The following is a 27,867-nucleotide window of genomic DNA, read 5'->3' as shown; positions in this document are numbered from 1 at the left end:
TAGAGCTAATTAGCCGGAAAACATACTTTCCGGACGTGCGTCATGGGAAGCAGGTGCCAGGGGAGTCTCTAATGGGGCCCTCGGGTCTTGGATGATATTTCCACTCCGCGTCACCAGGTGGATCCCGTGCTGAGGCAGCTGTGGCCACCTTACCCAGGACGGGGCGGGGGGGGGGGGATAGGGAGCAGGGCAGGGCCTGGCACTGGGACGCTGGTCTTTATCCTCTATGTCATGGTCAACCACCAAGGAGGACAGGGCATGAAGACACTCCCTATGCCCCCTCCCCAGAGCTCCGATCCCCGCCAGCTGAGGCAGAACTACTGGGCAGCCCCTCCCGACATGTGTCACCCCCACTACCTTTATGGGGAGGCTGGTGCAGGTCCCGTGGGGGACACGGGGAGGCCTTGCAGGACTTGTGTCTGTGCCTCTCAGATGGCTCTAGGGCCAGGGACGCCCCGCCTGGAACAATAGCTCCACTGGCCGTTTAGATGTGGATCCAGGAGAACCGTGTAAACCCCCCCCCTCCCGCCCCACCCAAACACTAGAATAAATGTGGAGTAGAACCGAAAATGCACCTTGCTTTGCCATGAGCAACGCTAAGAGGTTGCTGGGATGCCTCTGGGGGCAAAGGTCAAGACACAAAAGAGAAGGGAAGATGGGAGGGATAAGGGAGAGGACAGGGCTGGGAGGTGGGGGCCCAGACAGGCAGGGCCTTCCTGAGCCGCAACAGCCCGAGGCCTGCCCCCCCAGCCTCACTGCCCCCCAATTATGCGGGACCCCGAAACACCTTCTCCTGCAGCCCCCCGCCTGAGGTCCCCGCTGGGAATCTTGACTCCAAAAGAGCGCCAGGGAGGGAGTTTCCTCCCGTTATCAATTTCCTGTCCTCGGAGGCCATGCGAAGAAGGACAGACACACGGACACACGGACAGGCAGCCGCGAGGTCGCTGCTCTTGCTGTATTTTTCTCTGCGGGCAGCCCCACGAAGCCAGCCTTCGCCAGGCGCAGGGGTCGCAGGGTGGGAAGGAGAAGCCGCGTCCTTAGTGAGGGCAGCAGGCAGGGGCGGGGCGCGCGGGGAAAGCAGCCGGGGCGGGCCGGGCGCGCCCCCCCCCCCCCCCGGGCCTGGTGCCCTCCGAAGCGGCTTTTCCGGGGCTCAGCGCGGGGCTCTGGCGTCGGAGGAGGCGCTTCCGAACAGGATGTCGCTGTCCTGGGACACGCCGCTGAGCTGCGACTTGGTCTTGATGAGGAACTGCGCCCTGCGGAACAGGACGCGCTCCTGCTCCTGCTTGAGTTCCAGGTAGGAGCGCGAGAAGGTGTGGAAGATGGAGGTGACCGGGAAGGCCATGAGCAGGATGCCGCTCAGGATGCTGCTCAGCGCCACCACCTGGCCCGGCGTGCTCCTGGGGACCATGTCCCCGTAGCCCACGGTCGTCATGGTGATGACGGCCCACCAGTAGCAGGCGGGGATGCTGGTGAACTCGGGGCTGTCGGCCATCTCGTTCTCGACGACGTAGAGGAGCGGGGCGAAGAGCGCGATGGCCACGCACAGGAAGAGCAGCAGGAGGCCGAACTCGCGCGTGCAGCGGCGCGCCGTGAGCCCCAGCGTCTGCAGCCCCAGCGAGTGGCGCGCCAGGCGCATCACGTAGAGGATACGCAGCGCGCGCAGCACGCGCAGCGCCAGCCCCACCTTGTCCAGGTAGCTGTTGCCCGCGCCGGGCTTGCGGCGGCCGGCGGCGGCGGCGCCGTCCACCAGCAGGGTGACGTAGTAGGGCAGGATGGCCACCAGGTCGATGAGCGTCAGCGGGCTGCGCAGGAAAGCGAACTTGCTGGGCGCCTGGATGAAGCGCAGGAAGAACTCGAGCGAGAACCAGCCCACGCACACCGACTCCACGATGAACACGTTGCGGCACATCTGCGAGCACTGGCCCTGGCGGAGAGGGAGAGGCCTCGCGGTGAGCCCTGCCCTGGGCAGCAGGTGACCCCGGCCTGCCGCGGGTCCTCGCAGCTCTAGCTAGGTTCACTCCTAGGCCCAGGGCGTCGGGCACCACCAGGCCTCATTTCTCCAGCCGCACCGCGGCCCCTGGGCGGTCTGCCTCCCGTCTGAGCCCCGCCCAGTCTCTCCTGCCCACCTGCCTGGTTGCCTGTCACCCCTTTAGAGGAGGCCACCTGTGCCTTCCTGTTGCTGGGGACGAGACCTCATGGCCTCATCCTCCGCACCTCTCACACACCTCCCGATGGGCCCCCTGGGAAATGTGCTTCGTCTTTTAACTCCTTTTGTCCATGAGCTTTTGCCAGCATCAAGCCACTTCTCTCTGTCCCTGGCCCCTGCCCGCCTGCACAGCTGTGGTCACCTCCTCCTGGGCTCCTGCATCCCTAAAGCCCTCTTTCCATATCACACCAGCCAGGGGGACACCCAGAGCTCAAGTGGGTCTCCTCTGCTCAGGCCCCGGGGGATGGAGTCCTGAGCTGTCTGTCCATCCAGCACCTCTCTGACGTCCTCCCCCACCCCTGCTCCCCTGCTCCAGCCTCGCAGGCTTCCGCCTCATTCCTCTAGCCCCCAACTCAAGCCACTCTGCCTCTTCACTGGACACCCCCCCCCCCCACTCCTCAAACACCCCCTTGGCTCCTGCCTTCCCTCCCTCCAGCTCCTGGCTTCAGTCATCATTATCCACAAGGACCGCCTGGGACCCCTCGGATGAAAAAATCCCACCTTTCTCTGCACCCCAACTTTCTGTATCCCCATCTGGTCCTTCGCAGGTGTTGTAAGTTCCTGTTTATCAGGCTTCCTGCTTGTCCCCTGCCCCCACTGCCGTGCAGAGGTCACAGCCCCACGGGGCAGGGAAGTTCGTGCGTGCCGTTTGCTGCCTGGAAAAACCAGGCACACAGCAAGTGCCCGGTGCCTGGCTGCTCTGGGAATGAACTGGAAGAACCTTGGATGGGGTTCAGATGGGGGTGCAAATGCAATGGCCACCAGGGCCAGGCAGGCAAAGGGTAAGTGGGTGGGGGGTCCCTGGAGAGCTTGGTGGTCGTGCTCGGCACCCCCATCACCCCCACCCCCACCCCCTGCCAGGCCGATCCAGGCTAAGGCTGCCTCGCCTGTGCTTTCAAGAGCAGCTGGCAACCTCCAGTTTTATGGCACGTCTCTGGCAGGAGATGTCGGGTACGCAGGAAAAGGCTGATGTAAGTGCTGTGCGGCTCTGATACAAAGAAAATGCTCTGTGGGCTGTGACAGCAGCGGAAGCTGGCCCGGGGGAGTGGGCCCCTGCACCCACGCGGGAGACCAGGGAGAAGCTCCTGGCTCCTGGCTCCCACCTGACCTAGCCCCGGCTGTTGTGGCCATCTGGGAGAGTCAACCAGCAGATGAAAGATCTCTCTCTCTCTCTCTTCTTCTCTATCTCTGCCTTCCAAATAAATAAATAAATCTTTTTTAAAAAAGTTCATGCTACTTCCTTTATAACATACAGGAGCAGCCTCCTGTGGGGTATTTCTGATGTTAAGTCAGAGAATACACGTACAGCACACAGCCCACGTAGGGTACACAGTCAGTGCTCAATAAATGCAGGCTGGCATGGTATCTTTGTTACGTTTTCACGACTTACCTGTTTCTCCAACGCCCATACAACCTGCGCTTGTAAGAGACCTTGGAGTGTTTCCCAACACTTGCGTCCAGAGCCCCCACGTGCAGGGCAGGGGTCCCAACCCAACAGCTGAACTGGAGGGGATGCGCCAGTGCACTGGGCTCCCCGTGCAGGACCACAGGCCAGGAGGCCCAACCTGGTGGTTTTTAAGAGAAGCTAAAAGTGTGGATTTTTCTATGGAAAACACCTGACTTTTAAATGTCGGCAATCAAGCCAGATTTTTGGGAAACACTGTGTGAGCCAATCACACGAGGGTACTTCAAAAAGTTTGTGGGAAGCAGAATTAAAAGATGTTTACTTTGGTGCAGCATTTCTTGAAATCCACGCATGCGCTTTTGCTTTCATAATACGCATTTCCTGTCAGCTTTATGAAGGTCCCGTGTTCTTCTGCGGGGCTCTGTTGGGTCTCCAGCCTGGAGACACGCCCTTCCATGTTTAAGGGCACAGACGTGGACCTGGCTGGGCTGCTCTGCCCCAGTGTCCTCCTCTATCAGGTGGAGTAAGAGCTTCCCTCCCACCCCCCCAGGTTGCTGGGGGCTTTGCTGAGGAGGTAAAATGCAGGCAGAGCAGGCAGCCCAGCTCCCGGCTCCTATTTGAGCACTTAGAAGGGAGCACCCCCAGAGTGAGACAGAGACTGAGTCGTCTACACCCAGCCCCTCATTGAACACAAAGAGCTTCTCGGGTGCCCGGATCAATGACAATGACTTTGGAGACGCAGGAAACGTGTCTGGGCTGTTTAGAGGAGGGAGTTCAGGAGGCTGGGAAAGGACTGAGCTGGTGAGATGAATGCTGGTGACATCCATGAGGGCCCGGCATGGCCTCGATGGCACCATTTGTCCATTCAACAACCAGTGACTGGGGCGGCTGCTTAGTCTAATGCTTAAGATGCCAATCAGGGCTGGCACTGTGGTGTAGTGGGCTAAGCCTCATCTGTGGTGCTGGCATCCCATATGGGCACAGGTTCGTGTCCAGGCTACTCCTCTTCTGATCCAGCTCTCTGCTATGGCCTGGGAAAGCAGTAGAAGATGGCCCAAGTGCTCCCACCCGTGTGGGAGACCTGAGAGAAGCTCCTGGCTCCTGGCTTCGGATCGGCCCAGCTCTGGCTATTGTGGTCATTTGGGGAGGGAACCAGCAGATGGAAGACCTCTCTCTCTGTCTTTCCTTCTCTGTAACTCTACCTCTCAAATATTTTAAAAAATATGCCAATCAAGACACCTGGGTCCCACACGGGCGTGCCCGGGTTTGACTCCGGCTCCAGCCCCTGACTCCACTTCTGGCCACTGTGACCCTGGGAGGCAGCGGTGATGGCTCTGGCACTTAGGCTCCTGCCACCCACACGGGAGACTCTGAGGGCTCCTGGCTCCCGGCTCCTGGCTCCTGGGTCCTGGCTCCCGGGTCCTGGCTGCAGCCTGGCCCAGCTCCAGCCTTTTGCAGGCAGCTGGATGGTGAGGGAGTAGAAGCTTTCTCTATCTGTCATGCTCTAACTTTAAATAAATTAATTAATTGAAACAAAACTGCCGGCGCCGCGGCTCACTAGGCTAATCCTCCGCCTTGCGGCGCCAGCACACCGGGTTCTAGTCCCGGTTGGGGCGCCGGATTCTGTCCCGGTTGCCCCTCTTCCAGGCCAGCTCTCTGTTGTGGCCAAGGAGTGCAGTGGAGGATGGCCCAAGTGCTTGGGCCCTGCACCCCATGGGAGACCAGGATAAGTACCTGGCTCCTGCCATTGGATCAGCGCGGTGCGCTGGCCGCAGCGCGCTGGCCGCGGCGGCCATTGGAGGGTGAACCAACGGCAAAGGAAGACCTTTCTCTCTGTCTCTCTCTCTCTCTCACTATCCACTCTGCCTGTAAAACAAAACAAAACAAAACAAAAAACAAAACCAAGGGGCCAGCACCATGGCTCACTTGGTTAATCCTCCGCCTGTGGCACCGGCATCCCTTATGGGCGCCGGATTCTGTCCCGGTTGCTCCTCTTCCAGTCTAGCTCTCTGCTGTGGCCTGGGAGTGCAGTAGAGGATGACCCAAGTGCTTGGGCCCTGCACCCGCATGGGAGGCCAGGAAGAAGTACCTGGCTCCTGGCTTCGGATCGGCGCAGTGCCGGCCATAGCGGACATTTGGGGAGTGAACCAATGGAAGGAAGACCTTTCTCTCTGTCTCTCTCTCTCACTGTCTATAACTCTACCTGCAAAATAAAAACAAAACAAAACAAAACCAAGCCAGCGACTGAGGGCTTTGTCTGTGCTGAACTCTGTTCTTCTTCTTCTTCTTCTTCTTCTTCTTCTTCTTTTTTTTTTTTTTTTAAGATTTATTTGTTTGAATTGTAGAGTTACAGAGACGCAGAGGCAGAGAGAAAGAGAGAGAGAAGTCTTCCATCCACTGGTTCACTCCCTAAATGGCCACAGTGGCCAGAGCTGAGCCGATCTGAAGCCAGGAGCCAGGAGCTTCTTCCAGGTCTCACACACAGGTCCAGGGGACCTGGGCCATCTTCTACTGCTTTCCCAGGCCACAGCAGAGAGCTGGATCGGAAGTGGAGCTGCTGGGACTCGAACCATATGGGATGCCGGCACTGCAGGTGGAGGCTTTACCCACTATGCCACAGCAGCAGCCCCTGAACCCTGTTCTAAAACAGAGCAGGCCTGGGGGGAGGGTGCACCAGGATAGGCGTGGCAGACAGCCCTGTGGCACCTGCATATTAACAGGGAGGCCAGCAACAGGCGTGCAAGCACACCGCCATGTCAGGGGAGACCAGGGTGCAGTCAGGGCGGGCCTCTTGGAGGAGGGGACAAGGGTGGGATGAAGGCGAGGGAGAGGGCTCCACCTTCTCTCACCGCGTGGAGTCTCTTACCTGCTCCTCCTCCTCCCTGAGGCTGGGCAAGGTGCTGACCGAGAGGTTGACGGCCGTGACGGTGACAAAGAGCACCGACAGGCAGGCGAACACCTTGCCCGGCAGCCCCGAGTGCGGCCTCTCCACCATGTCGCGCAGTCTCCGCATGCAGCGGCCCAGGCGGCCGGCGCCGGGGGCCGGGCCCTCGCTGTCGCGGCCGTCGCTGTCCAGCGGGTCGTCGTCCTCCTCCCGCTCCACCATCTCGGCGAACTCCTCGATCTTCTGCAGGTAGCGGCGCCTGCAGCAGCCGTCCAGCTGGTCCTCGGCGATGCCCCAGTAGAGCAGCTCCTCCTGGAAGGACAGCGCGCACATCTCCCGCAGCAGCCGCAGCTTGCCGGCCCGCAGGAAGGTGAGGATGGTGCCGAAGGCCCCCGGGTTGCGGTCGAAGAAGAACTCGTTGCAGGTCACGTCGTAGTCATCGCACACGTTGAGGATGTCGTCGAAGTTGGTGCAGGCCTTGAGCTGGCCCAGCCGCGTGAGCGGGAACTCGTCCAGCGTGGTCCAGGGCAGCGAGTACTTGATGCCCCCCACGTTGATGATGATCTGCCGGCGGCGGTCCCCCGGCGGGCTAGGCTGGCGGGGGTCCGCCTGGGGCCGCAGGCACTGGGCCCTGCGGTAGAACACGCCCTTGATGGGTTGGCCCTGCGGGAAGAAGGCCGGGTGGAGGGAGGCGTCCGAGGTACAGCTCAGGGCGCTGTAGTCGTAGTCGGAGTTGTCTCCCGGTAACAGGGTCATTGTGGGCCTTCACATCCCTCTCGGGCCTGGGGAGACGGGGGAGACCTCCGTGAGCCCCCAGTGCCCCTCTGCAGACACTGCCAAGTCCCTCCTCTTCTCCCTGCCCCCTTCCACCTTGGCCCCCTCCCTGCCCCGTGCGTCTTGGCCCAGACTAAAGCCCTAACCCCCAGTGTCAGGGGCTTAGAGGCGGGGTTTGGGAGGTGGCCAGGTTCAGGTGAGGGGATGAGAGGGGAGCCGCCATGGCGGCATTGGTGCTCGTGGTAAAAGAGGAAGAGACACCAGGGAGCCCTCTGGGTCCCGCGAGGCCACTGCAAGAAATCGGGTCTGTTATCCTGGAAGGGAGCCCTCCCCAGAACGTGGCCATGAGGCACCTGCTCCCCAGCTTCCAGCCTCCAGACCAGTGAGAAGCTAAAGCCTGCTGTTTAAGCCACCCGGTGTGCGGCATTTTCTCACGGCAGCCCGAGCTGCCACTCACTTACTAACCCTGACTACGGGGGGCAGCACCGGGCACAGCGAGTTAAGCTGCCACGTGTGACACCAGCATCCTGTAGTGCAGAGCCGGCTCCAATCCCGGCTGCTCTGCTTCTGACCCAACTCCCTGCTGTGGCCTGGGAAGGCAGCGGAAGACGGCGCCAGCGCTTGGGCCCCTGCGTCCACATGGGAGACCCAGATGGAGTTCCTGGCTCCTGGTTTCAGCCTGGCCCAGCCCCGGCCATTGTGGCCATTTGGGGAGTGAGCCAGTAGATGGAAGATCTTTCTCTCTGTCCCTCCCTCTGCGTCACTCTGTCTTTCAAATAAATGAAATAAATTAAAACACAATCCTAACTTCACACTTGCAAATCCACCTCTGAGCACTGCTCTGTAGGCATCAGTGTGGGGAACCCGGCGTGGTCCCCGTTTAAGAAGGAACCCAACCTTTCTGTTGGGGTTTGATTAGCAAGGGAAGGCAGTTTAGTGTAGACCAAGCAGGAGCATTTGTTCCCCAGGGGACAGGCCCATGACTGGGGGGCGTTACTGGCATCCAGCGGGTAGAAACCAGGAATGCCACAGAGGACCACCCCCTATGACGGGGACAATCTGGCCCCACACTCTGTGATACCAAGGGGGTGGGGCCCTGACGTGCTGGCTACAAATAAGACTTTGGAGCCACATGGCCTGGACAGCCTTGATGTGCCTCTGCATCCTCATCTGTAAAATGGGTATAACCATAGACCCTTCGCACAGGATAGCTGAGAGACTGAGTGAGTCATGTGCCTCAGAGCCGTTCCCGGCACACGGGAGGCGCTCCGTCCTCCCAGCCTTGCCTTGTTTCCCTCAGTGGGACGCAGATATCACTCGCCACGGACAGGAGACCAGGAGCAAAGGCAGCACAGCCGTGACACAGAGCTGCCTTTGCTCATGTCAAGCAGCAGCCAGGAGCGAAGTGGCCATGCCCGTTCCTCCAGGAAGCCCTCCTTGGCTCTTCCTGCTAAGCCGAGCACCCGATCCTTTACAAGTGGTGCCTCCGTCTCCCTGGCACCGACCGCCCACGCGGGAAGCGTCCCTGCTGGCCTGGCTCCTTCACTGGACGGGCGGCTGGCTCCCTGGGGCATCTCCGAGCCGCTGGGCCCGCAGTGGGAGAGCTCAGACAAGTGCCCCCGGGAGGCCATTTCTTGCTGATGAGGGCACTCGCAGGTGACTGAGCTCCAAGCCTCGGCTCGCACGACCCCTCGTGCCAGCTCTCCTAGCCGAGGGCTCTTGTGACGCGATCGAGAGCGCCTCTTCATCACTAGCTCAGGGACAGACTTTGGTTCAGCCACAAATCCAGCAAATATTTTGCTTGGCTTGGAGAAGCTTTCGAAAATTGAGAAATTTTGTGCAAAAAAATCCATATTCTTGGCTTTTCTTAAAAAATCAGAATTATCTGGCAACATTGGGCTCGGTGCCTTCTGAGCAATGGCTGCCCTCCAGCCCACCGCAGTCGCCAGGGCTCCCTGTTGTCTTCCTCACGCCCACTCTGCCTCCCTTTTTGGCCCCATAGGCACAGGGGGGCTAGAGATCTCTGGATTATGGCAACAGAGGTTCCCGGGATTAAGCTGACGCCGAGAGAAGCGGTAAAAATCAGAGGCTGGGCTTTTTTTTTTTTTTTTTTTTTTTTTTTTTGACAGGCAGAGTGGACAGTGAGAGAGAGAGACAGAGAGAAAGGTCTTCCTTTTGCCCTTGGTTCACCCTCCAATGGCCGCCGCAGCTGGCGTTTTAAAACAACCATCATCCTCCGTTCCGTCCCAAGGCCCATCAGCTCCAAAGGGAAGCCCGCCCCACTACCCCAGCGTCCACCGGAGCTGTGGACAGGCACAGGGCGCCCCCCACCGCCCGCTGCGGGGATGAGAAGCAGGGTTTTAACAGGGGCTCCTGGCGGGGCCCCCACCAGAAAACGCTGCCTAAAAGCCCACCGTCCTCCACTCACTCGTCTCTGGGGAAAGCCAGTTTCACAGACCGGCTCTGGGACAACTCCGGTGCGCCTGTGTGTGAAATAAAGATGGCTTGTGATTTTCGAGCGCTCAGAGCGTTTTTAACTTCGCCTAAAATTGGAACGCATTTCCTCCGGCAAAGCCTGCCAGGATCCCTCAGAGGCGTGGGAATAATCTCTCTTCAGCGCTGCTCTTAGCGGGAGCGTTCCTCTCTGCTCGCTGCTTTATCTTTGCCACCAAAGATGGGGAATCAGACAGCTCTGTCTGGCAAGAATGACGGTGGAGGCAAAGCCACACATCGCTCCTGAAGGCTCCAGGAGCCTCAGGCCGGCATCCCCTCCGGCCCTCCCTCCCGGCTTCCCTGCGCCAAGCTCCGGCCCTCACCCCCACCCTCTGTAGCCTGCTCAGCAACGGGAGCTCAAGATGCCACACACCCCCCCTTGTGAGATCAGGATCCCCCGGGGAAGTGCTGCCCAGGAACGGGCACAGTCCCGTGGCCTCCCTGGACCCCAGAGTCCACGCTTCCGCACGAGGATGCGGCTTCCTGCCAGCCGGGGCCCTCACGGGAAGCCTGGGCTCTCTCTGCTCGGCAGAGTGGGTCCTAAGAGCTTGCTGCCTTTTGGGAACTTTGCCACCGAGGGCCTTTGAGTCCTCAGGAAGAGGAAGCCGTTGGAGAAGGGGGCTGCGATGGGGGAATGAGAGGTCCTGGGGGAGTGCTCATCCATTCATTCAGTAGTTACTGCTCACCCTGTGCCAGACCCTGTCCCAGACCCTGTGCCGGGCTGGCGGAGGACAAGACAACCCTCACCTGTCCTGATGGAGTGCAGGCTCCCCAGGGCAGTCTCCAAAGGCAGCATGAAGAGGGAGGCCGCAGTGAGGGCTGTGATGGAACGGGGCAAGGCGATGGATGGAGATGGATGATAACGGGGCGGACAGCACTAGCTGGATGGTTCAGGGGGGGCTTCCTGGAGGAGGAGATAAGGGCTGACCCATGGGTAGGAAGGAGCCAGCCCCTCGGCTGCAGTACCTAGGGGAGTGTGTCTCAGCCAGGCTGGGGGCTGCTGCGGTCATTCTGGAAACAGACGATGGAGGCTGAGCCGGGAGGTGGGGGGTGGTGAAGACCTGGACGAATTCCAGGTGAAGAGGAGGCGGGACACTTGGGGGATGAGCAGCGGGTGAGGGGAAGACGATCAGGATCGCAGGGTGCCTTTGTGGAGGTGACAGGTAGGTGGCGCTATGGCGAGCCCTGCAAGAGCGCCTATGCGGCTGTGTGGGGTGAGGGATGAGGCATCTCGCTGGGGATGGGAGTAATGGATTACCAAAGCTGATCTGATGAGTGTGTGTGCGTGTGAGCGCGCGTGTGTGTGAGTGCATGTGTGTGCACAAGTGTATGTGTGTTATGCGTGTGAGTACATGTATGTGTGCATGTGTGGGAGTGTGTGTGCATGTGTGTTATGAGTGTGAGTACATGTATGTGTGTATGTGTGAGTGTGTGCATGGGTGAGTGTGCATGTGTGTTATGAGTGTGAGTGTGTATGTGTGCATGTTCGTGAGTGTGCGTATGTGTGTGAGTATGAGTGTGCATGAGTGTATGTGTATTATAAGTGTGTGTGTATATGCGTGTGCGTGAGTGTGAGTATGTGTGTTATGAGTGTGAGCGTGGGCATATGTGTGCATGTGTGTATATATGTGTGCATATGTATGTGTGCATGTGTGTGAGTACATGTGTGTAGCTGTGACCTGGCTGGGTGAAGCCCAGCAGCAGGGGTCTGACTGGTGCCACTGCTGAGGCTGGGTCCACAGCAGGCCCAGGTGATCAGCGCAGGCACGCGCCCCTGGAGGGACTGGGTAGGCAAAGCAACCCTAATCCCTGGGACCTGCGAGGACCATGGTTACCCAGGGAATTCAGGTTGCCGGGCAGCTGACTCTGAGGCCGGGAGATCACCTGGGTTATCTCGGTGCCCGACCCCTGCAGGCATCCCTCCACGTGGTCAGAGTGAGAAGGACTCTGTCCCTGGCTTTGAATGCGGAGACAGGAAGGTGGCAGCCTCTTCAGCCCGATGGGACCATTTCAACCCTCCGGCCCCCAGCACTGTGAGACGGCCAGCGCGGGTCATGGAGCCCCCACCAGAGGCCATTCACTCCAGCAGGAGAGGCGTGCAGCGCTGGTGGGGTTGGCGCTTCTCAGTCTGGGGGAGGCAGAAGGCCCCGTGCTATTGGGCTCAAGACCTGTCTCACCTTTGTGACTCAGTTTCTTCATCCATAAAATGGGGATGAGAATAGCTCTTGCCCCCTTCAATGAAGGCGAGGATGAAAGCAAGCGACACAGTGACACGCTTGCCCCATGCCTGGCACACGGTGAACTTTCAACAGATGCTTCCGTATTATTAGCTATGAGGGTCTCATCCACACCCCCACCCCCACCAGCCACAACAGTGCCTCATTCTCTGATCTGACCCACTGAGAGACCCGAACCCAGCATTGTCTGACGTCCAGAGCGCATGGCTGGGGGCTGGGAAAGCTGGGATGAATGCAAGCTGTCTTCCGCAGGTCCCAGGAACCCCAGGGCTGCAGAAGACGCTGTCGGCAATACATCACTTACAGAGGAACAAGGCACAAGAACGTGTGTCCTGTGTAGCTTGTGGCACTTGGGGGAGGGGTCCCCTCGTGTCTGCCCCCAGGGAATGGATAAGCGAGTTGTGACAGATACAGATGGCGGAATCCTGCAGATTGAAGCAGTGAACAAGATGTAGGTTTAGCAACACGTCTTGGTCTTTAAAACGTGGTGCTGAGTGGAAAGAGAGAAGCTATAGCACTATGCCGTTTATGCAAATGAACACACACAACGTCGCGGTTCCCACGAGGACGGAAGCGCTGAAGGATCTCTAGGACGGTGCATGGAAGAGCAGGGGACTGCACAGAGGAGGAAAGAGAGAGACAGGCCAGCTGGGCGCGGGCAGGGAGGGAGAGGGCTGGGGGAGGGGCGTGGCTCTCACCACCCTGAGCTGTATGCAGGCTCAAATGGAAACACGCAGCACACGGAACCAACACCCACCCGGCCCCGTGGGCTCTGCAGGGGTCTGGATTCCTGGGGTCCTCCTCAGACCGCCTCACCCAGCATCCCAGGAGCCAGCATTTCCAAAGCCCCCTGCAGAGGTTCTTAGGACTCGAAGGTTCCAGAGAAAAGGGAGGCGGCTAGCGATGCCCCAGGGGCTGCAGGTGCAAGAGCCGCTCTGGGCACTGGCAGGAGTCCCTGTCCTCCGCGCCACTTCTCAGTCCCCTGGGGCTCTGGAAGGCTCTGTGGGTACCACTGCGTGGAAGAGCTTTCTAGGGGCAGCTGCACCCTTGTGGCTGGTGAGAGGCACCTTCTGCAGAGGCTGCCCTCATCGCCTTCTCCTGGATGAGCCAGAGGAGCCCCTCCTCCCCACCCAACTCCTCCCCCACTCTCCATCCACCCTCTCCCCCTCCTCCCCACCTACCCCCCTCCCCAACTCCCCATCTGACTTCTCCTCCTTTCTCACAAGCTCCCGCCCAGGGCAGAGTGCACATTCCAGAGGTAAGTGATGGCATAGCCCTGGGAGGTCTGGATGGCAGCCCCCCCACCCCGCCCACGAGGCCAGCCAGCAGGTGTGATGGGGCGGGGAGGGGTCACCTCTGTGACCTGAGCCGGCCTTCTGCTGCCACGTGTCCCTGGCTCCGTTTCGTCCCCTGCAAGTTGAGCATGATCGTGCCGCCCTCCCAGGGCTGCGGGAGGTCCGCTGACTGCCTGCCTCTGTAGCCACATCCCATCGAGGACAGCACAGAGAGCTGGAAACCATCCTGCCTTCGTCTCGGCTGCTAAACTACTGCTTGGGCTCCCTCCAGGCTTTCAACAAACTGCTGGCCTCGCTCAACTCTGCTCCTCCTGTCTGCTGCTCATGCCTTCCGACGGGGGGCGCTCGGGCGTCTTCTGAGAGGGGCCTGCTGCAGTGTGACCTGCAGGGGTTATCAATCACAACAACCACAGCCTCGCTGGCAGGCGCACTCACCAGGCGCGAGCACCAGGCGCGAGCACCGTGCGTGAGCCCACGGCGCACCCTGAAGGCCGGGCACCATCACAAACGCCCCCATTTTACAGATGAGGAAATCGAGGCTCCATGAAGCAACAACACAAAGCAGACTCCAGCCAGGGTCTGTGGGCCTCCATGCCACAGCTCTGAGCCCACATTCCTCAGCCTCCTGGGACCACTCGCTCCTCCTGGTGGTGGGGGTGATGTCTCTGCCACCTGCTCCGAGCCAGGGGCGGGGTCTCTAGTCTATTCTCTGTGGACACGCTCTTGAGCCGTCTTTGGGGATGGAGGGGAGCAGGTGACTGCCCAGGCCGGGGGACGTGGGGCACATGCTCATCCCTGTTCTGCAGTGGGAGAAATCAACAGAAGCTCTCCTCTTGTTCAACTTTCCGTCGCCACTTGGGCCTCTGGGAAGGGGATGTGGGGAGGGAAGCCCAGGCAGCAGCCCGGCCTCTCCATGCTGCGGGAGCCAGGGGACGGCTCCTGCCCGAGAAGACGCCTTGGTCTGAGCCCATTTGGACTTCTGACCCTGGGTCTCTACGGGGACAAATGTGCGCTGACACAGGCTGGAAGGGAACCCCCTCCCTGCCAAGGAACCTGTGCTCCCTGACGCTGTGGGTTCCTCCTCCTGCACCTGTGTCACCGCCTAACTCCGGCCAGGGGTCCCAATCCGCCTCCCTCCACCTGCTCTCCCGTGCCCTGCACGCCTCATGGCCAGGGCAGCTCCATCTGTCAGGATTAGGGCTCCTGGCTGCGCTGACTCAGAGGCGGGTCATGCTGCATTAATCCCCAATTAAATCGTTAATCAAAACAGATCCAGCCATTAGCCTGGCCCAGGTCCTGGCCTGCCGGGCCTCCACGAGCTGCTGCGCCCGCGTGGGCAATCTGTCTTCCTCAGCCACTGGCCGTCCGTCCTCGACACAATCCAATCATCCCGGGCTTCAGCCCGGCTTCCTGGAAACTAGGGCCACGCCCCTGGGGGGTGTTAAGTGCTAGGAGCTGTGCTCTTCCCTCCATCTCTTACCTGCCCAGGATGAGAAGAGCCAGAGCCCTCCCATACAAAAGACAGGCTGCCTCTGGGGTCCCGGCCCCCTGCTGCTGGCAAAGTCACAGGAAACACACGTGTGCCGTCAGCCGGGAGATGTGTGCGGGCTGCAGCCAGGAGTTGAGCCTGTCTGTCTCCTTGTAGCCCAGAATCTGGGAACTCAGGTGTAAGCAGAAGACCAGGCTTTGGGGAGGGGGACAGCCGGGACCTTGGCAGAGCAGGAAGGGGGGCACTTGCTCAGGAGTGGAATGCGCTTGAAGCTGCCGCTGGCCTGGGGAGGTGCAGGTCCGAGGGAAAAATCGCCATGGAGCAGGGGGCAATCCTGGGCCCACGTCAGCCCCTACCTGGAGCAAATCCACTGTGTGTTCCCACTGTGGGGATGGTCATGAAGCCGGCCGGCAGCGACGGGGCGCCAGCATCCAGCAACTCTATGTAGACGGGGTTGGCCAGCCATGGTTTCTACCCAAGAACTCCATTTCCAGGTTTAATGAATCAACCAAGAACGGAGTCCCAGGCCTCCATACCGCTGGCACCCGGAGGTGCTGACTCTGTACCACCTATTTGGAAAGGACATGGAGAATGGAGCCCAGCCAGGACGCGCTGCAGGGGTCCCGGGGTGAAGCCCTTAGTCCTGGGGTGGGGAGGGACGTGGCCCCGTGTCCAGGACACACGCTGTGCTTCTGTTCCCGGAGCCCAGCTGTGTGTCTGCTTAGAGGGGCTCCCTGAGCTGCCCAGTCTGCTTCCAGGGCGCCCGCAGCCTGGATCCCCAGGTCTCAAGAGATGGACCGGGGGCTGTCTGATTTCCAGCGCACGCACAGTTCCCTCCAGGTTTGGAGCGTGCCCCACAGCAGATATTTTTCTGCTGGAACGGGCCGTCCCCAGGGGCCACAACTCACGCCCGTCTTTCAAACCTTTCCTCCCTTTCCACTCAGCAGGTGCCTCTGGTAGGGCTCCGGGCTAGCAAGCCAGAGAGATCCACCCAAGAGAGGTGGCACACTCTGGTCAGTTGCCAGTCCCTGACCCCACCCCTGGACCTGCCCCACGTGCCCCTGAGCCCCCTGCAGCTGTGCGTGGGGTGTCAGAGACAGCCTAGCACATCAAAGTCTCCTGAGATTGACAGAAGCAGCCCCCCCTGCTCCCCGCGATGAATCAGCCCAGTTCCTGTCCCCCCCCCACCCCGCTTCCCCTGCACTATCTCAGGTGTCAGCACATCCACCTGGGTACCTTGGGTGCCTGGCACCCTGTAGGTGCTTAAGAAGAGCAAGCGCTTAAGAAAATCCTGCCGAGTGGACAGTCCACTGCAACCCCCACTGGCGGGAGCCCGCCCCCCCCCCCCAGGACTGGGAGATTGATGCTCATCACCCCCTACCCCATTACCACCCTCCCCTATGGAGCTTTATCAAGACCTTCCCTTTCCATCCAAAACCCAATCCAGCCAGGAACTGCTCACAGGGCCTGCAGGGGCGGCTGCCCAAGCAGACTGTGACCTCCCAAGGGAGGGCCTGGGTCTTAATGGCTACCTTGTCCAGGCTGCGGGAAGGCTGCACCCACCCCGCCCCTCTGGTTCACCGATCCCTCCCCAGAACAGCGGATGTTTGCTAAACAAAAGCTTGTGGAGCACTTGGTAGGGCGAGTCGCCCATAGCAGGTGCTCCCCGGATCTTTTGTCAAGGCATGAATGAATGAACGAACGAATGAACCAACTCTTTCCTTCCCCATCCAAAGGCTCCAGTGCACCCAGGCTGCGTCCCCTTTGGGATGGCGTCCCTGAGGCTGAGACCACTGCCTTCTCTGTCAGATACTGGGGCATCGGTATTCCCAAGGTACAGCAGGCACTCAGAGACGCTCGTGGAGTTCACGGTCCGAGAACGCCGGCCAGGGCCCACTGGGCTGGATGCACCGCCCAGTGCCTCACGATGAGGCGAATGCACAAGTGACAGACGTCCCCCGCCGCCCACTCCCCATCCCCGCCTCGCCCGATCCGGGGTCAGGGCCCCGACTCGCTTCTGCCCGCAATCAGGATGCGGCCCCCGCCGGGGCACGCGGGAGAACGTCCCGCATTAAGTATCCCGCATCCCGGGGGAAGACCCGAGGCCGGACCCGCACTGTGCGTTGGCGAGCGCGCTCCACGCTGCCACCCGCGGCTGCTCCCGGGTTCTCAGCCTACCGAGGCTCCCTGCAGGCGGATTTCAAGATCCCCGCAGCGGAGTCCGCGCCACACCACGTGCAGCTCCCCCGCGCCCGAGTTTGCAGGCGCGGGGTCCGGTCCGCCCGGCGAGGCTGCGGAGCGCAAAGTTCCCACCTCAAGTTCCCGTCGCGGCGTCCCCGCCTTGGAGTTGGCCGGGCCGTGGCTTCGGTCCCCCGGCAGCCGGCGAGTCCGGGACGAGGACGCGGGCGGGAGCTGCAGGCGTCCGAGACGCCCGCGGGGGCCTCCAGGAGCCGAAGCCAAACTTGGGCCCCGAGGCCGGGCTCCGTTCCCGCACTCGGGCCCAGGGCCGCCCCGCCTCCGCGTCCAGGTCCCCACCGGGCTCGGAGTGCGCCGGGAGCGCGGCGCGGCACCCGCGCAGGGAGGGAGTCGGGGCGGGAGGCGGGATCGAGGGAGGGGACTGTGCGCGGGGCGGGGAGTGGGCGGGCGGCAGCGAGCGCCGCCACACCGCGTGCCCTGGCGCTCGGCTCGGGGGCCCCAGGGCTCGGATCGCGTGTGCCTGGGCCGCGCGAGCAAAGCCCTCAACCATCGCCGTCCCCTGGCCCTTCCCGTCCCGGCTGCCCTCCCCAGCCGCCCCGCGCGCCGCTGCTCCTCTGTCCGCCCGCGCCGGCTTTTCAAGTCCCTGTGCGCTCCAGTCCTGGGTCTGTGCGCGGGCGCTGCCGCCTGGTGGGGTCTCGCGCTGCGTCACCTCCTTTCCCTCGGGGCGGTTTAAGTGCGAGGTTGTCCGGGGCCCGCGCACCGCTGCCCTGGGTGCCCGGTCCTTAAAGTGCCCGCCATCGCGGTTCCTGGGGGGCCACACACGCCGAGTCTTACCCTTTTCTGCGCACTCCACGGAAGGGCACCGTGGCCCTTGGTCTCTCTTGCCTCTGTGGCCCCGGGGGCTGCACGCGCCGTGCTGCGTCAACTGCTTAGGGACAGCACGAGCCGTGCCAGGTAACTTTTCTTCCAGGTCCAAGGTGTGCCTCGGTCGGGAGTCGCCTCTGTCCTGTCGTCCGCAAGCCCCGAGCCGAAGCGTCACCCGGCTCCCGTACCCGGCGCACAGGCGGCCGGCCCAGAGTGCCGCGTTGGGTTGGAATTGGTGGGAGTGGCGCGAAGCGGGGCTGGGTGGGGGCGCTTGCCTCGAGCCTCCAGCCCTCTCGCCCTTTGTTTCACAGCCTGTTCTCACCATCAAGAAGGGGGGGGGGGGCAGAGCCTGCTGCTTCCTCGGTGGGAGCTGGGAGCAGGCTGTTAAGTTGGGGGCGACCACTCTTGCTGGGTTTCACGCAGAGAAAGAGGGGTAGGGTTAGCTCTCAGAAAGCCACCTGGGGTCGTTCATTGATTCAGCAAACACCAGCTCAGCAGTGCTGGGGAGGCCATGGAAACCAGTCCCCCCAGGACTCCCATTTTGGGACAAGGGGGTAGGCAGAGCTGGGAGAAACAAAGGGGCCTGATTGCTGCCTGTGAGCAGGGCAGGCAGAGGCGGGGGCAGAGGAGAGAGGGCAGGGGAGGGAGAGTGACCAGGGAAGACTCTCTGGGGAGGTGACTGTGACCTTGAGCCTGAAGAAGCAGAGGGAGTCGGGCTGGAGGAACAACAAGGAGGCCCAGCAGCAGTACTGGGGAGCAGACAGGGCCACGTAGCCCTGGGCTCTGGTGGTCAGATGGCCCCTGGGGAGCGGACAGGGCCACGTAACCCTGGGCTCTGGTGGGCGGATGGCCCCTGGGGAGCAGACAGGGCCACGTAGTCCTGGGCTCTGGTGGGCGGATGGCCCCTGGGTTGTAGGCTGATAAACCCCACTCTTGTGGGCATTTCTTTATTTGAAAGGCAGAGTTACAGGGCGGGGGGGGGGGAGATCTTTTATCTGCTGGTTCACTCTCCAAATGGCATCAAAGGCGGGGGCTGGGCCAGGCTGAAGCCAAGAGACAGGCGCTTGTTCCAGGTCTCTCACTTGGGTGCAGGGGCTCAAGCACTTGGGCCATCCTCTGCCGCATTCCCAGGCCTTTAGCAGGGAGCTGGATCAGAAGCGGAGCAGCTGGGACTCCAACAAGTGCCCACCACTCGAGCCGGTGCCACAGGCAGCAGCTTTACCCACTATACCACAGCGCCAGCCCCCATCGCTGTCTTTTTCGCCTGTTATCTGCATCCCTCCTGGACTTCAGGCTCCACCAGAGCCAGGGCTGTGCCGGCTGCCCTCCCACCAGCACCTTGCGCACTGCTGGGCACGTTCAGGGCAGGCTTCTTAAGTATTTGCAGGAGGAACGGAGGGCAGCCCTGTGGAACCGATCCGCCTGTCGCATCATCTGGGAAGCACCCCGCGAGGCTGCTGCTGCTGGTTGGGGGCTACACTTTGGTACTGGGGCCTTGAATGCCAACCCAGCTGGGTCTGATCTCAGAGCCTCATGAGCTCACATCCAAGGGGCGCCCCGCCAGCACCCGGTCCTCACGGGCTGTGGCCAGGAGCTATCCCCGGGAGCTGTGCCTGTCAGAGTGCTGGGCACTTCAGTTTAATGATGGCGTGCCGTGTGGACAGGAGACCTGGCCTACAGCCTGGAGACTGTCAGCCAGGGTGATGTGTGCCTCCCGCCTGTCTACCTCCCGCCTACACGCGGACTCACCCGCTACACCCGGAGTCAAATCACAGCCTGCTGTCCTTGACTGTGCTAAACAATGTCCAATAAAATTCTCCCAGCGCCTTTTAAGGAATCCTGTCTCTGGTTCCTCCCTCCCTCGGAGCCTCCTGCATGTTCTGCTCCTCTCTCCCAGTCTCTTCCCTTTGAGAAGCAGCCCTTCCCCGGGCTGGGGACGCCTGGGAAAGCTTTCTGGCAAGACAGGAGCCTTGGGTGCTCACTGAGCACTTCCTGGGTGCCAGGCGGGCATGGGGCTTTGTAGTCATCAGGTGACAAACTGAGCCAGTCAGTGGGCTCGGGCATGCAGAGCTGTTTTATTTGTCCCTATCAGGTTAAATAAATTTTTAAAAAAGTTACTCGGCAGCCTTCAAAAGCCATGAGATTTCACATGAAGCTTTTCTTGTGAGACCCAGGGGAGATCTGGCCGCGTCCTTCACCGAGCGGCTTGCCAGCTCGTGCTGGTCACGCCCCAACCCGTACCTGCACCTGTGTTGCACGCCTCAGCGCGGCGTTTGAGGTCCTGCCAGGGCCCTGGAAGCTGCAGCTGGTGACCTGTCCTCCTGACCAGCTGCCTGGGTCCCATGGTAAATGGCAACTCTGGGTCTGACCCCAGGCCTGCCGGAGCCCCAGGTCCCCGGGCGGGGTGGGAGGGGAAGGTAGCGCGGCCGCGCGAGGAAACGCCTTAAAAGGAAGGCACTGTCTGCCCGGAGCCTGTGCTGTCCTTCCCATTCATAGCCCGCTGTCAGGAAGTCGTAAAGCCTGGGGTTGTTTTCCAGGGCAGGCAGGGTTGTCCCGAGCTGTACGAAGGTTTGGTCCACTCCTTGCCTGGAGACGGCTTCGCTTTGGTCAGGGATGGAGGCAAAGGGGAGAGATTTTCTGTGCTCAGAGTTGGCCGTTCTGGCAGACCATCTCGAGGGTGTCTGCGGGGTGCGGGCCCCCTGCTGGGCCTGCCCTTCTCCAAGCCACATCCTCCGCCTGCAGTCCTGTCTCCTGGAGCGCCCCACGCCCGGTCCCTTCGGGACTCAGCCCATCGTCCCCTCAAGACTCCTGGTCCCCACTGGTATCCGGATGCAGTGGGTGTGGCTGGGGCACAGAAAAAAACAGTCTTTTAAAATGTGATATTGGGCCGGCGCCGCGGCTCACTAGGCTAATCCTCCGCCTAGCGGCGCCGGCACACCGGGTTCTAGTCCCGGTTGGGGCGCCGGATTCTGTCCCGGTTGCCCCTCTTCCAGGCCAGCTCTCTGCTGTGGCCAGGGAGTGCAGTGGAGGATGGCCCAGGTGCTTGAGCCCTGCACCCCATGGGAGACCAGGAAAAGCACCTGGCTCCTGGCTCCTGCCATCGGATCGCGCGGTGCGCCGGCCGCAGCGCGCCGGCCGCGGCGGCCATTGGAGGGTGAACCAACGGCAAAGGAAGACCTTTCTCTCTGTCTCTCTCTCTCACTGTCCACTCTGCCTGTCAAAAAAAAAAAAAAAAAAAAAAAGTGATATTGGTGCATCCTGAAATTTTTGCACTAATTTTGATTTTTTAAAATATTGTATCAAAGTGTTGTTGAACTTGATTACTGGATTTTTTGGTGCAGCCCAACTACCTCACTCCAGCTCTGGCCTGGGGGTCATTGCAGAGACCTCTGGGCTGGGAGTCAGGGGACCTGGGTTCTGATCCAGGCTGTGCCGCCCAAGTCCCTGGGCACTCTGAGCCTCTCAGCTGCACCACTATCTGGGGAAGGGGCTCCATGTGACCCTGGTTCTAGAATGATCCAAGATGCCCACTAGCGCTCTAACAGATGGGGCCCCGTGTCCACCTCCTGGAGGTGCTGGGGCCATTTTAGGCCTTGCTAACCCTGGCCATTGTAGGGGTCACTCTCTGTCCATTTCCTGGCCCCTGTGTGAGGAGTTCCTCTGGACACAAACTCTGTGACTGCTGTGTGTGGTGTGCGCGAAAACCTCATTTTCCCGGTCCTGGGCAAGCATTGCATCCCGGAAGTGTGATCAGGCCCTCTGTTCTTTAATGTCTTGCTCCTTTGGTTTCAACCACCAGTTCATTCAATGAACATTCTTCCAGAAGCTTCTATGTGCCAAGCACCGAGCAAGCAGTCGGGGTACAAGACGCGTTTCCGGCGCTATGGAGCTTGCTTTCGGTTCCAGGAGGCTGCCCGTGGGCAGATCTGCGTGCTGAGAGGTGTGCATGGGCGCAGGACACCCAGGTCAGAAGAGCCCAGCCCGGGAGCGCTGTGCGGGTCCCTCCTCCCGGGAGGAAGCCTGCGGGCTCGCTGCGGTCTGCAGATGCCGCCTGCCTGGAGCAGAGCGCGGGCAGCTTCCGGATAGAATCCTCCTCCGGAGTGCTGCGGGGCTGCAGGCTGAGCGCGCTCAGCGCCCCCCTCCCTGTCTCCCTCCATCCCCGGGCGGGCGCCGTTTGCTCCAGCTTTTCCTGGTCCTGACCCCCCTCAAAGCCTGTTTCTAAGCCCGCCTCCTCCCCTGCGTTCAGCTTTGGCTCGGGGCTCCAGCCCTCGGAGACACCCCCCCACCCCCCACCCCCCCAGCCTTTATCTGCGGAGAGGCGCTCTGCCGGCAGGCGCGGTGTTAAGCTCTGTCTAGACTTCCTGTGGTCTGCCAGCCGGAGTGTTCTGGCTTTGCCTGGGAGACAGCCCCTGCCTGGTGGTCCGTAAAGCTGGGGCGGAGGGGGAGGGAGTGAGGGGTGGGGGGATCCCTTTTCTCAGGGTGCAAGCAGACATGTCTGCCATACCTTCCATGTGTCAGTTTTTGAACGTTGAGATTTTCACATAAAAATCTGGATTTCTGGCTTCCCTTGAGAACGTACACGTGCCAGCATTGAGCCTGCATCCCTGCCTGGCAACAATGGGCTGGAGCCAGCAGCAGCGTCTGCCTTTAAGTGGGGAGTGGGCTCCGCCCTTTGCGGCAATCCTCCCCTCTCCTTAGCCCAGGGCACAGGACTCCCTTTACTCCCTGCCTGGCCCCTACAGCCCCTTGAGATTTTACACCTCTACCCGCCTTTCTTTATCTTTCCTCTTCCTTAGTGATGGCTCAGGAGAGCCCGCCTCCCACAGGGGGAGTGGGAAAGGGTGTGTGGGAGCCAAGCTTGTTAGGTGGAGGAGAGAGGGCAGGCAGGCAGGCGTGTGCTGGCTGTGAGTCCCGCTCATGGACACGGACAGGGTCTTTGACTTGGTGGGATGTTTGGCTGCTGTATATGGACTTCTCTGTACACGTGGAGCTATACGTTTATAAAAATGAAAAGAATCTTGGGGTCCGGCCCTGTCGCATAGCAGGTGAAACCGCCGCCTGCGGTGCTGGCATCCCATATGGGCACCGGTTCAAGTCCCAGCTGTTCCACTTCTGATCCAGCTCCCTGCTATGGCCTGGGAAAGCAGTAGAAGATGGCCCAAGTGCTTGGGTCCCTGCACCCACGCAGGAGACCCGGAGGAAGCTCCTGGCTCCTGGCTTCGGATTGGCCCAGCTCTGGTTGTTGCAGCCTTCTGGGGAGTGAACCAGAGGATGGAAGACCTCTCTCTCTCTCTCTCTCTCTCTCTCTCTCTCTCTAACTCTGCTTTTCAAATAAATAAATAAATCTTAAAAAAAGGAGTCTAACAATATTGCATTTTATTTAGCCCACCCCAAGGGCAGGGTCTATCATTACCCCTGATTTGGGGCCAAGGGCAATGAGGCTGTGGTAAATGAGTTGCTGGGTTGCACAGCTGGAACTGGACAGCAGGATGGGGCACTGGGGGATGCTGCTTTGTGCTATTGCTGTCTCCCTCCAGCCTCCAAGTGAGGCTGCCTGCTTCTCTGCCTGCCTCATCCCCTGCGATCATCACGGCCCCTCCCGCCGGGAGTCTCATGTCGGGCTTGAGGCTGTCTGTCCTTGGCTCGGGGTGGAGCGAGCCGGCCTGTGGGTCTGTGACTGCGGGCTGTTGGATCCCACGGGAGCGCGAGGCTGTAGCACACGTGGGGGATGGGGTGGGGGTGAGGAAGACAAGAAAACAGAGGGCCTGCCAGCTGGGGCCAGGACCCCCCAGGAACCCGCGGCTCGCAGGAGCGCAGGGCCCGGCAGCCGGCTCCCAGGCATGAGCGCATTCCCGCGTCCCCTTCCTGGAGGTCAGCGCCTCGTTGCAGCACTCGGAGCATCTGTCTTGCTGCAGTGGAAGATTTCAGTCCCCTCGTGTTCCTTTGCGTTGCTTCTGGGCTGTGTTCCCTCTTATTTCATTTCCATCTGAAATCCTGAGCTCACCCTCCTCGGCAGCTGACGGGACCATTTATTTCCGAGGCTGCAGCCAGTCGGAGCACTGCCGACAGCTGAGCGAGTTCTCTGGGCGTTTGCCACCTTGTTTTGTTCCTGCAGAGAGGGGAAGGAGACAGCTGAATGTCTTCATTTCGCAGCAGCAAAGCTGCCGGAGCCCGAGAGCCTCAGCTCTCCCCGGCCTCAGCCCAGCCCTGGAGGGCAGGGCCCTGATGGACTCTGCTTCTCGGCCATTTGTCCTTTTGCTTAAAGCTTTGAGACAGCTTGGCCTGGCCTTTGCAGTCGTCCTGCCAAATGCCCCGGGAGCAGTGGAACAGCTGCTAGGGCCTGGTTGTCAGGAGAGCCCTCAGTATTCAGTTCATGAAATAAAGCCCAGAGGGGGCGAGGCACTTTTTGGTGGGTTGCACAGCAAGTGAGGGACAGAGGCAGGACTGAAAACTGCTGGCTGCTGGGCCTGCCCTTTCCGTTAGATCAGGTTTCTTCTTCAGAATCTTAGACAACCAAGTGCAGGACTGCTCCCCACATCCACCCCCCCAGTCTCTCACTAGGTGGCTCCTTCTCCCCCTCAGACAGGGTCTCAGCCCAAAAGTTCCCTCCTCAGAGAGCTGCCCCAGTCGCGGCTCTCCACGGCGTGCCCTCCACCCCCACCTCGGCCGTCACTGTCTCTCGTACATTCTCTCTCATCCTCTTTTTCCTTTCTTTTTAAAGATTTATTTATTTTTATTCAAAAGGCAGAGTGACACACACACACACACAGACAAAGAGAAAGAGATCTTCCATCCCCAGATGGCTACAATAGCCAGGGCTGGGCCAGGTCAAAGCCAGGGGCCTGGGTCTCCCACAGGGGTGGCAGGGACCCACGCCCTTGGGCCATCCTCTGCTGTTTTCCCAGGGGCGTTTGTGGGGAGCTGGATGGGAAGTGGAACAGCCGGGACTTGAACTGCAGCTCTTACTGGAAGCAGTGGGTCAACCCTGCCCCCACGAGTGCTGATTCCAGGTGCCGTCACCCTCCTTGTCCTTGTCCTTGTCCTTGGTTTTAGAGCTGATTGGTCCCTGATGTGATCTCCTGTCACAGTTTATTCTACACTCTTCCTCCCCCCACCCCCCTCAGACTGCAAGTGCCATGAGGCCAGAGAGTATCCCTGTCTTTCACAAGGGGTGCTTGGTAACCATGCTTGGTAACCATGCTTGAGCTCATGTTTCTACTCTGTGATTGTAGAAACCACACTCGAATTCCGGGTCTTCTCAGAGCTAGCGCCATGCAGGCCCGTCCTCCCCCTGTAGTCGCGAGCGAGGCAAAGACTCAATGCTATGTCAAGTGCAGCACAGCTGAGCTGTGATGCGGCGTGGCAGCTAGGGGCGTCCAGTGCACTGCCGTGATGGGTTTATCGGGACATAACTGTATTTTTAAAAGAGCTTACTTTGCATTCATTTGAAAGGCAGAGTCAGAGAGAGAGAGAGAGAGCGAGTAATCTTTCATCCACTGGTTCATTTCCCAAATAGCCGCAACAGCCAGGGCTGGTCCAGGCCAAAGCCAGGAGTCAGAAACCCCATCTGTGTCTCCTACATGGGTGGCAGGAGCCCAAGAACTTAGGCCATCTCCCACTGCTTTCCCCAGGGCAGCAGCAAGGAGCTGGATCGGAAGCAGAGCAGCCGGGACTCGAACCGGTGCTCGTGTGGGATGCCGGTGCTGCAGGGGCAGCCTAACCCTCTGTGCCACAGCACTGGCCTCATGGGGACGTAACCACTGCACGTGGAGGCACAGCGTGTGATGAAGGGATGCAGCCAGGCAGGTGGATCTCAGACTAGACATGATCCTTGAGCAAGGAGGTTTCCAGTAAGTGACGGCAACGAGTCACTCCCATTTGCTTTAGGTCAGATTTTGTGTGTGTGTTGGTGGGGAGGAAGTGCACCCCTAAAAATGCTTCAAGGCCACACATCTAGGGCCAGTTCTATTTGTGCACGACTGGCCCCCTGCTGAACCCGGCCCCTGGCCATGGCCTGTGCATGGTGCACTTGTAGCGTGCGATGCTCCCAAACTGGCTCTCAGCCAAGCGCGTCCCTCGGTTCCTGTGCTTGAAAAGACAAGGGCTTAGTCCACGCGGCTCCGAACCCGCTTCTTCAAAAGCTGCCTTAGAGAGCGTGGCATCGTTCACTTCCAGTGACATGCACGCACTCCGCGTAGGGCTCCGTCGGTCTGGACAAGGGTGTGCACCTGTGTAACTCACACCCCTAAGAAGACACAGAGCAACTCCCTGACCCAGAAGGTTCCCTCAGGCTCCCTCCAGCCAGGCACCCCTCCCCAGCCCAGCCATTCCAGAGGTGGTCACTGTGCTAACTTCTCTCACCCAAGATGAACCTTGCCCCTTCCCGTGGAGAGGGGATCACACAGAATGTGCTCATTGTATTCAGCCTCTTTTGCCCGACATCAGGTTCGCTGCTCACCACTGAGGTTGATATGTGGATCCACATCCACCCCTTTTCATTGCCGAGTGGTATTCCAGTAGGTGGATTTATCACAGTTTGTTTCTCCATGCACCTGCTGATGGACATTGGGGTTAGTTCCAGCTACGGGCTGCTGTGAATAAAGTTGCTAAGAACTTCTTGAACAAGGCTTTTCAAAACATTTATTTACAACAGAAAAAGAGCGATGGAGATAGAAGAGAGAGAGAGAGAGAGAGAGAGAGAGAGAGAAAGGAAGTGAGCTTCCATCGAATGGGCCACTTCCCAAATGCCAACAGACAGGGCTGGGCCAGGCCAAAATTGCAAGCCCAGAACTCAAACTGAGTCCCCCACATCAGGGCAGGTACTTGGGCCACCACCTGCTGCTGGCCCCCAGGCGTGTTAGCAGGGAGCCGGATTAGAAGCGGAGCAGCCGGGATTTGATGCTGGACGCCCTTACCACTGCGACAAATGCCCAGCCCAACACTCCTGAAGGGCTCAGCTGTCACCATCCCTTCTCCACGCAGCGCGTCCCCGTGTCCTCTTCCCACCAGTAAGGGCCTCGCTGCGCTGTGCCGGCCTCCTCCTCACCCCGTCCTCCTGTCTGGCTCCTGCCCATTGCATTCCCACAAATCTACTCTACATCGGTCAGCCTGTCCACACCCTGCCCCCCGTCCCCCCCTCCACGACTCTTGTTGCTGCCACGTCCCGGGCTCCCCTTCATGTCAGGGCTTTGTCCTTGCCGTTCCTGTTGTTCTGGAAAGTTCTTCCCCGAGACAGCTCCGAGGCTGGATCCTTCACGGTGGGTCTTTGCTCAGATGTCACCTGGGTGACTGACAAGGCCCTGTTTAAAGTTGTGCAGCCCCTCCCTCTCCTGTCCTTGCTCCCTTCATGTCCTTGGCTTCTTGTTGTCACCTGCTGCATTGTATGTTTGGGTCGGTGGTTACTAACCTTAGGTTGGAAGTGATGAGGGGAGGAGAAAATTATTGGAATGCAGAGAGCACGCACGCACGCACGCACACACACACACACACACAGAGAGAGAGAGAGAGAGAGAGCAAGCTGTGGGGAGCAACTCGGACTAGACTAAGTTACTGGAATTAAGACTTATTCTATGCATCTGCTCTCCCACAATATGGCGCTGGGAGAGGAGTAAACAGCTTCTACACAGCTGCCTCCAGTTCGACCAATAACCTGCAGGAGCTGATCCTGCTCCTGATTGGAGGAGAGCAGCGTGCTCAGCGTGTGGGTAGCAGAGTTGGGATTGGTGGAAGAGGACTATAAAGGAGGAGAGAGACAACATGCACCAGGAACATCAGGATAACATCTGAGCAGCCCCTGAGAGAGCCGGCCGGCGGTGTGCCGCTCCCCCGCAGAAGTGGGGAAAGTGGCAGGGGGAGCCGCCCCTCCACGGAGGTGGAGGGGTCGGCAGCCAACCCAGGAAGGACCAGCAGCAAACCGGGGAAGGGCCGAGCAGACAAAAGAACAGCGCAGGGTCTAGTGTCGTTCCTCCGTGAAGAGGTGGAGCGACAGAGAGCTGTCCTGAGAGGACCAGGGTATCCAGCTGAG

General features: G+C 60.2%; 1 protein-coding gene and 1 long non-coding RNA gene across 7 annotated transcripts in view; one reads left to right on the top strand and one right to left on the bottom strand.

The window, feature by feature from the left end:
• Nucleotides 1-27,867, top strand: part of LOC127487350 (uncharacterized) — a 1,183,652-nt gene that overhangs the window by 467,696 nt on the left and 688,089 nt on the right. The gene's annotated exons all lie outside the window — the stretch shown is intronic.
• On the bottom strand, nucleotides 921-17,967 carry KCNG1 (potassium voltage-gated channel modifier subfamily G member 1). Of its 6 annotated transcripts, XM_070051407.1 has the most exons (5): nucleotides 17,097-17,462; nucleotides 10,510-10,666; nucleotides 9,698-9,752; nucleotides 6,478-7,277; nucleotides 921-1,924 (listed from the first exon to the last, which is right to left on the bottom strand). In XM_070051407.1, the coding sequence occupies exons 4-5, from the start codon at nucleotides 7,249-7,251 to the stop codon at nucleotides 1,151-1,153; spliced, it is 1,548 nt and encodes a 515-aa protein (XP_069907508.1). In that variant the 5' UTR covers nucleotides 7,252-7,277; nucleotides 9,698-9,752; nucleotides 10,510-10,666; nucleotides 17,097-17,462; the 3' UTR covers nucleotides 921-1,150. The 6 variants fall into 6 exon arrangements, with proteins under 6 accessions (XP_069907508.1, XP_051688597.1, XP_051688594.1 ...); XM_051832637.2 differs by lacking the exon at nucleotides 10,510-10,666; XM_051832634.2 differs by lacking the exon at nucleotides 9,698-9,752 and having other exon boundaries at nucleotides 17,097-17,461.

The sequence above is a fragment of the Oryctolagus cuniculus genome, chromosome 11, assembly GCF_964237555.1.
Source record: "Oryctolagus cuniculus chromosome 11, mOryCun1.1, whole genome shotgun sequence".
Lineage (NCBI taxonomy): Eukaryota > Metazoa > Chordata > Mammalia > Lagomorpha > Leporidae > Oryctolagus > Oryctolagus cuniculus.
The sequence above is the reverse complement of the archived record's forward strand: the minus strand, read 5'-3'. Positions and strand labels throughout refer to the sequence as shown.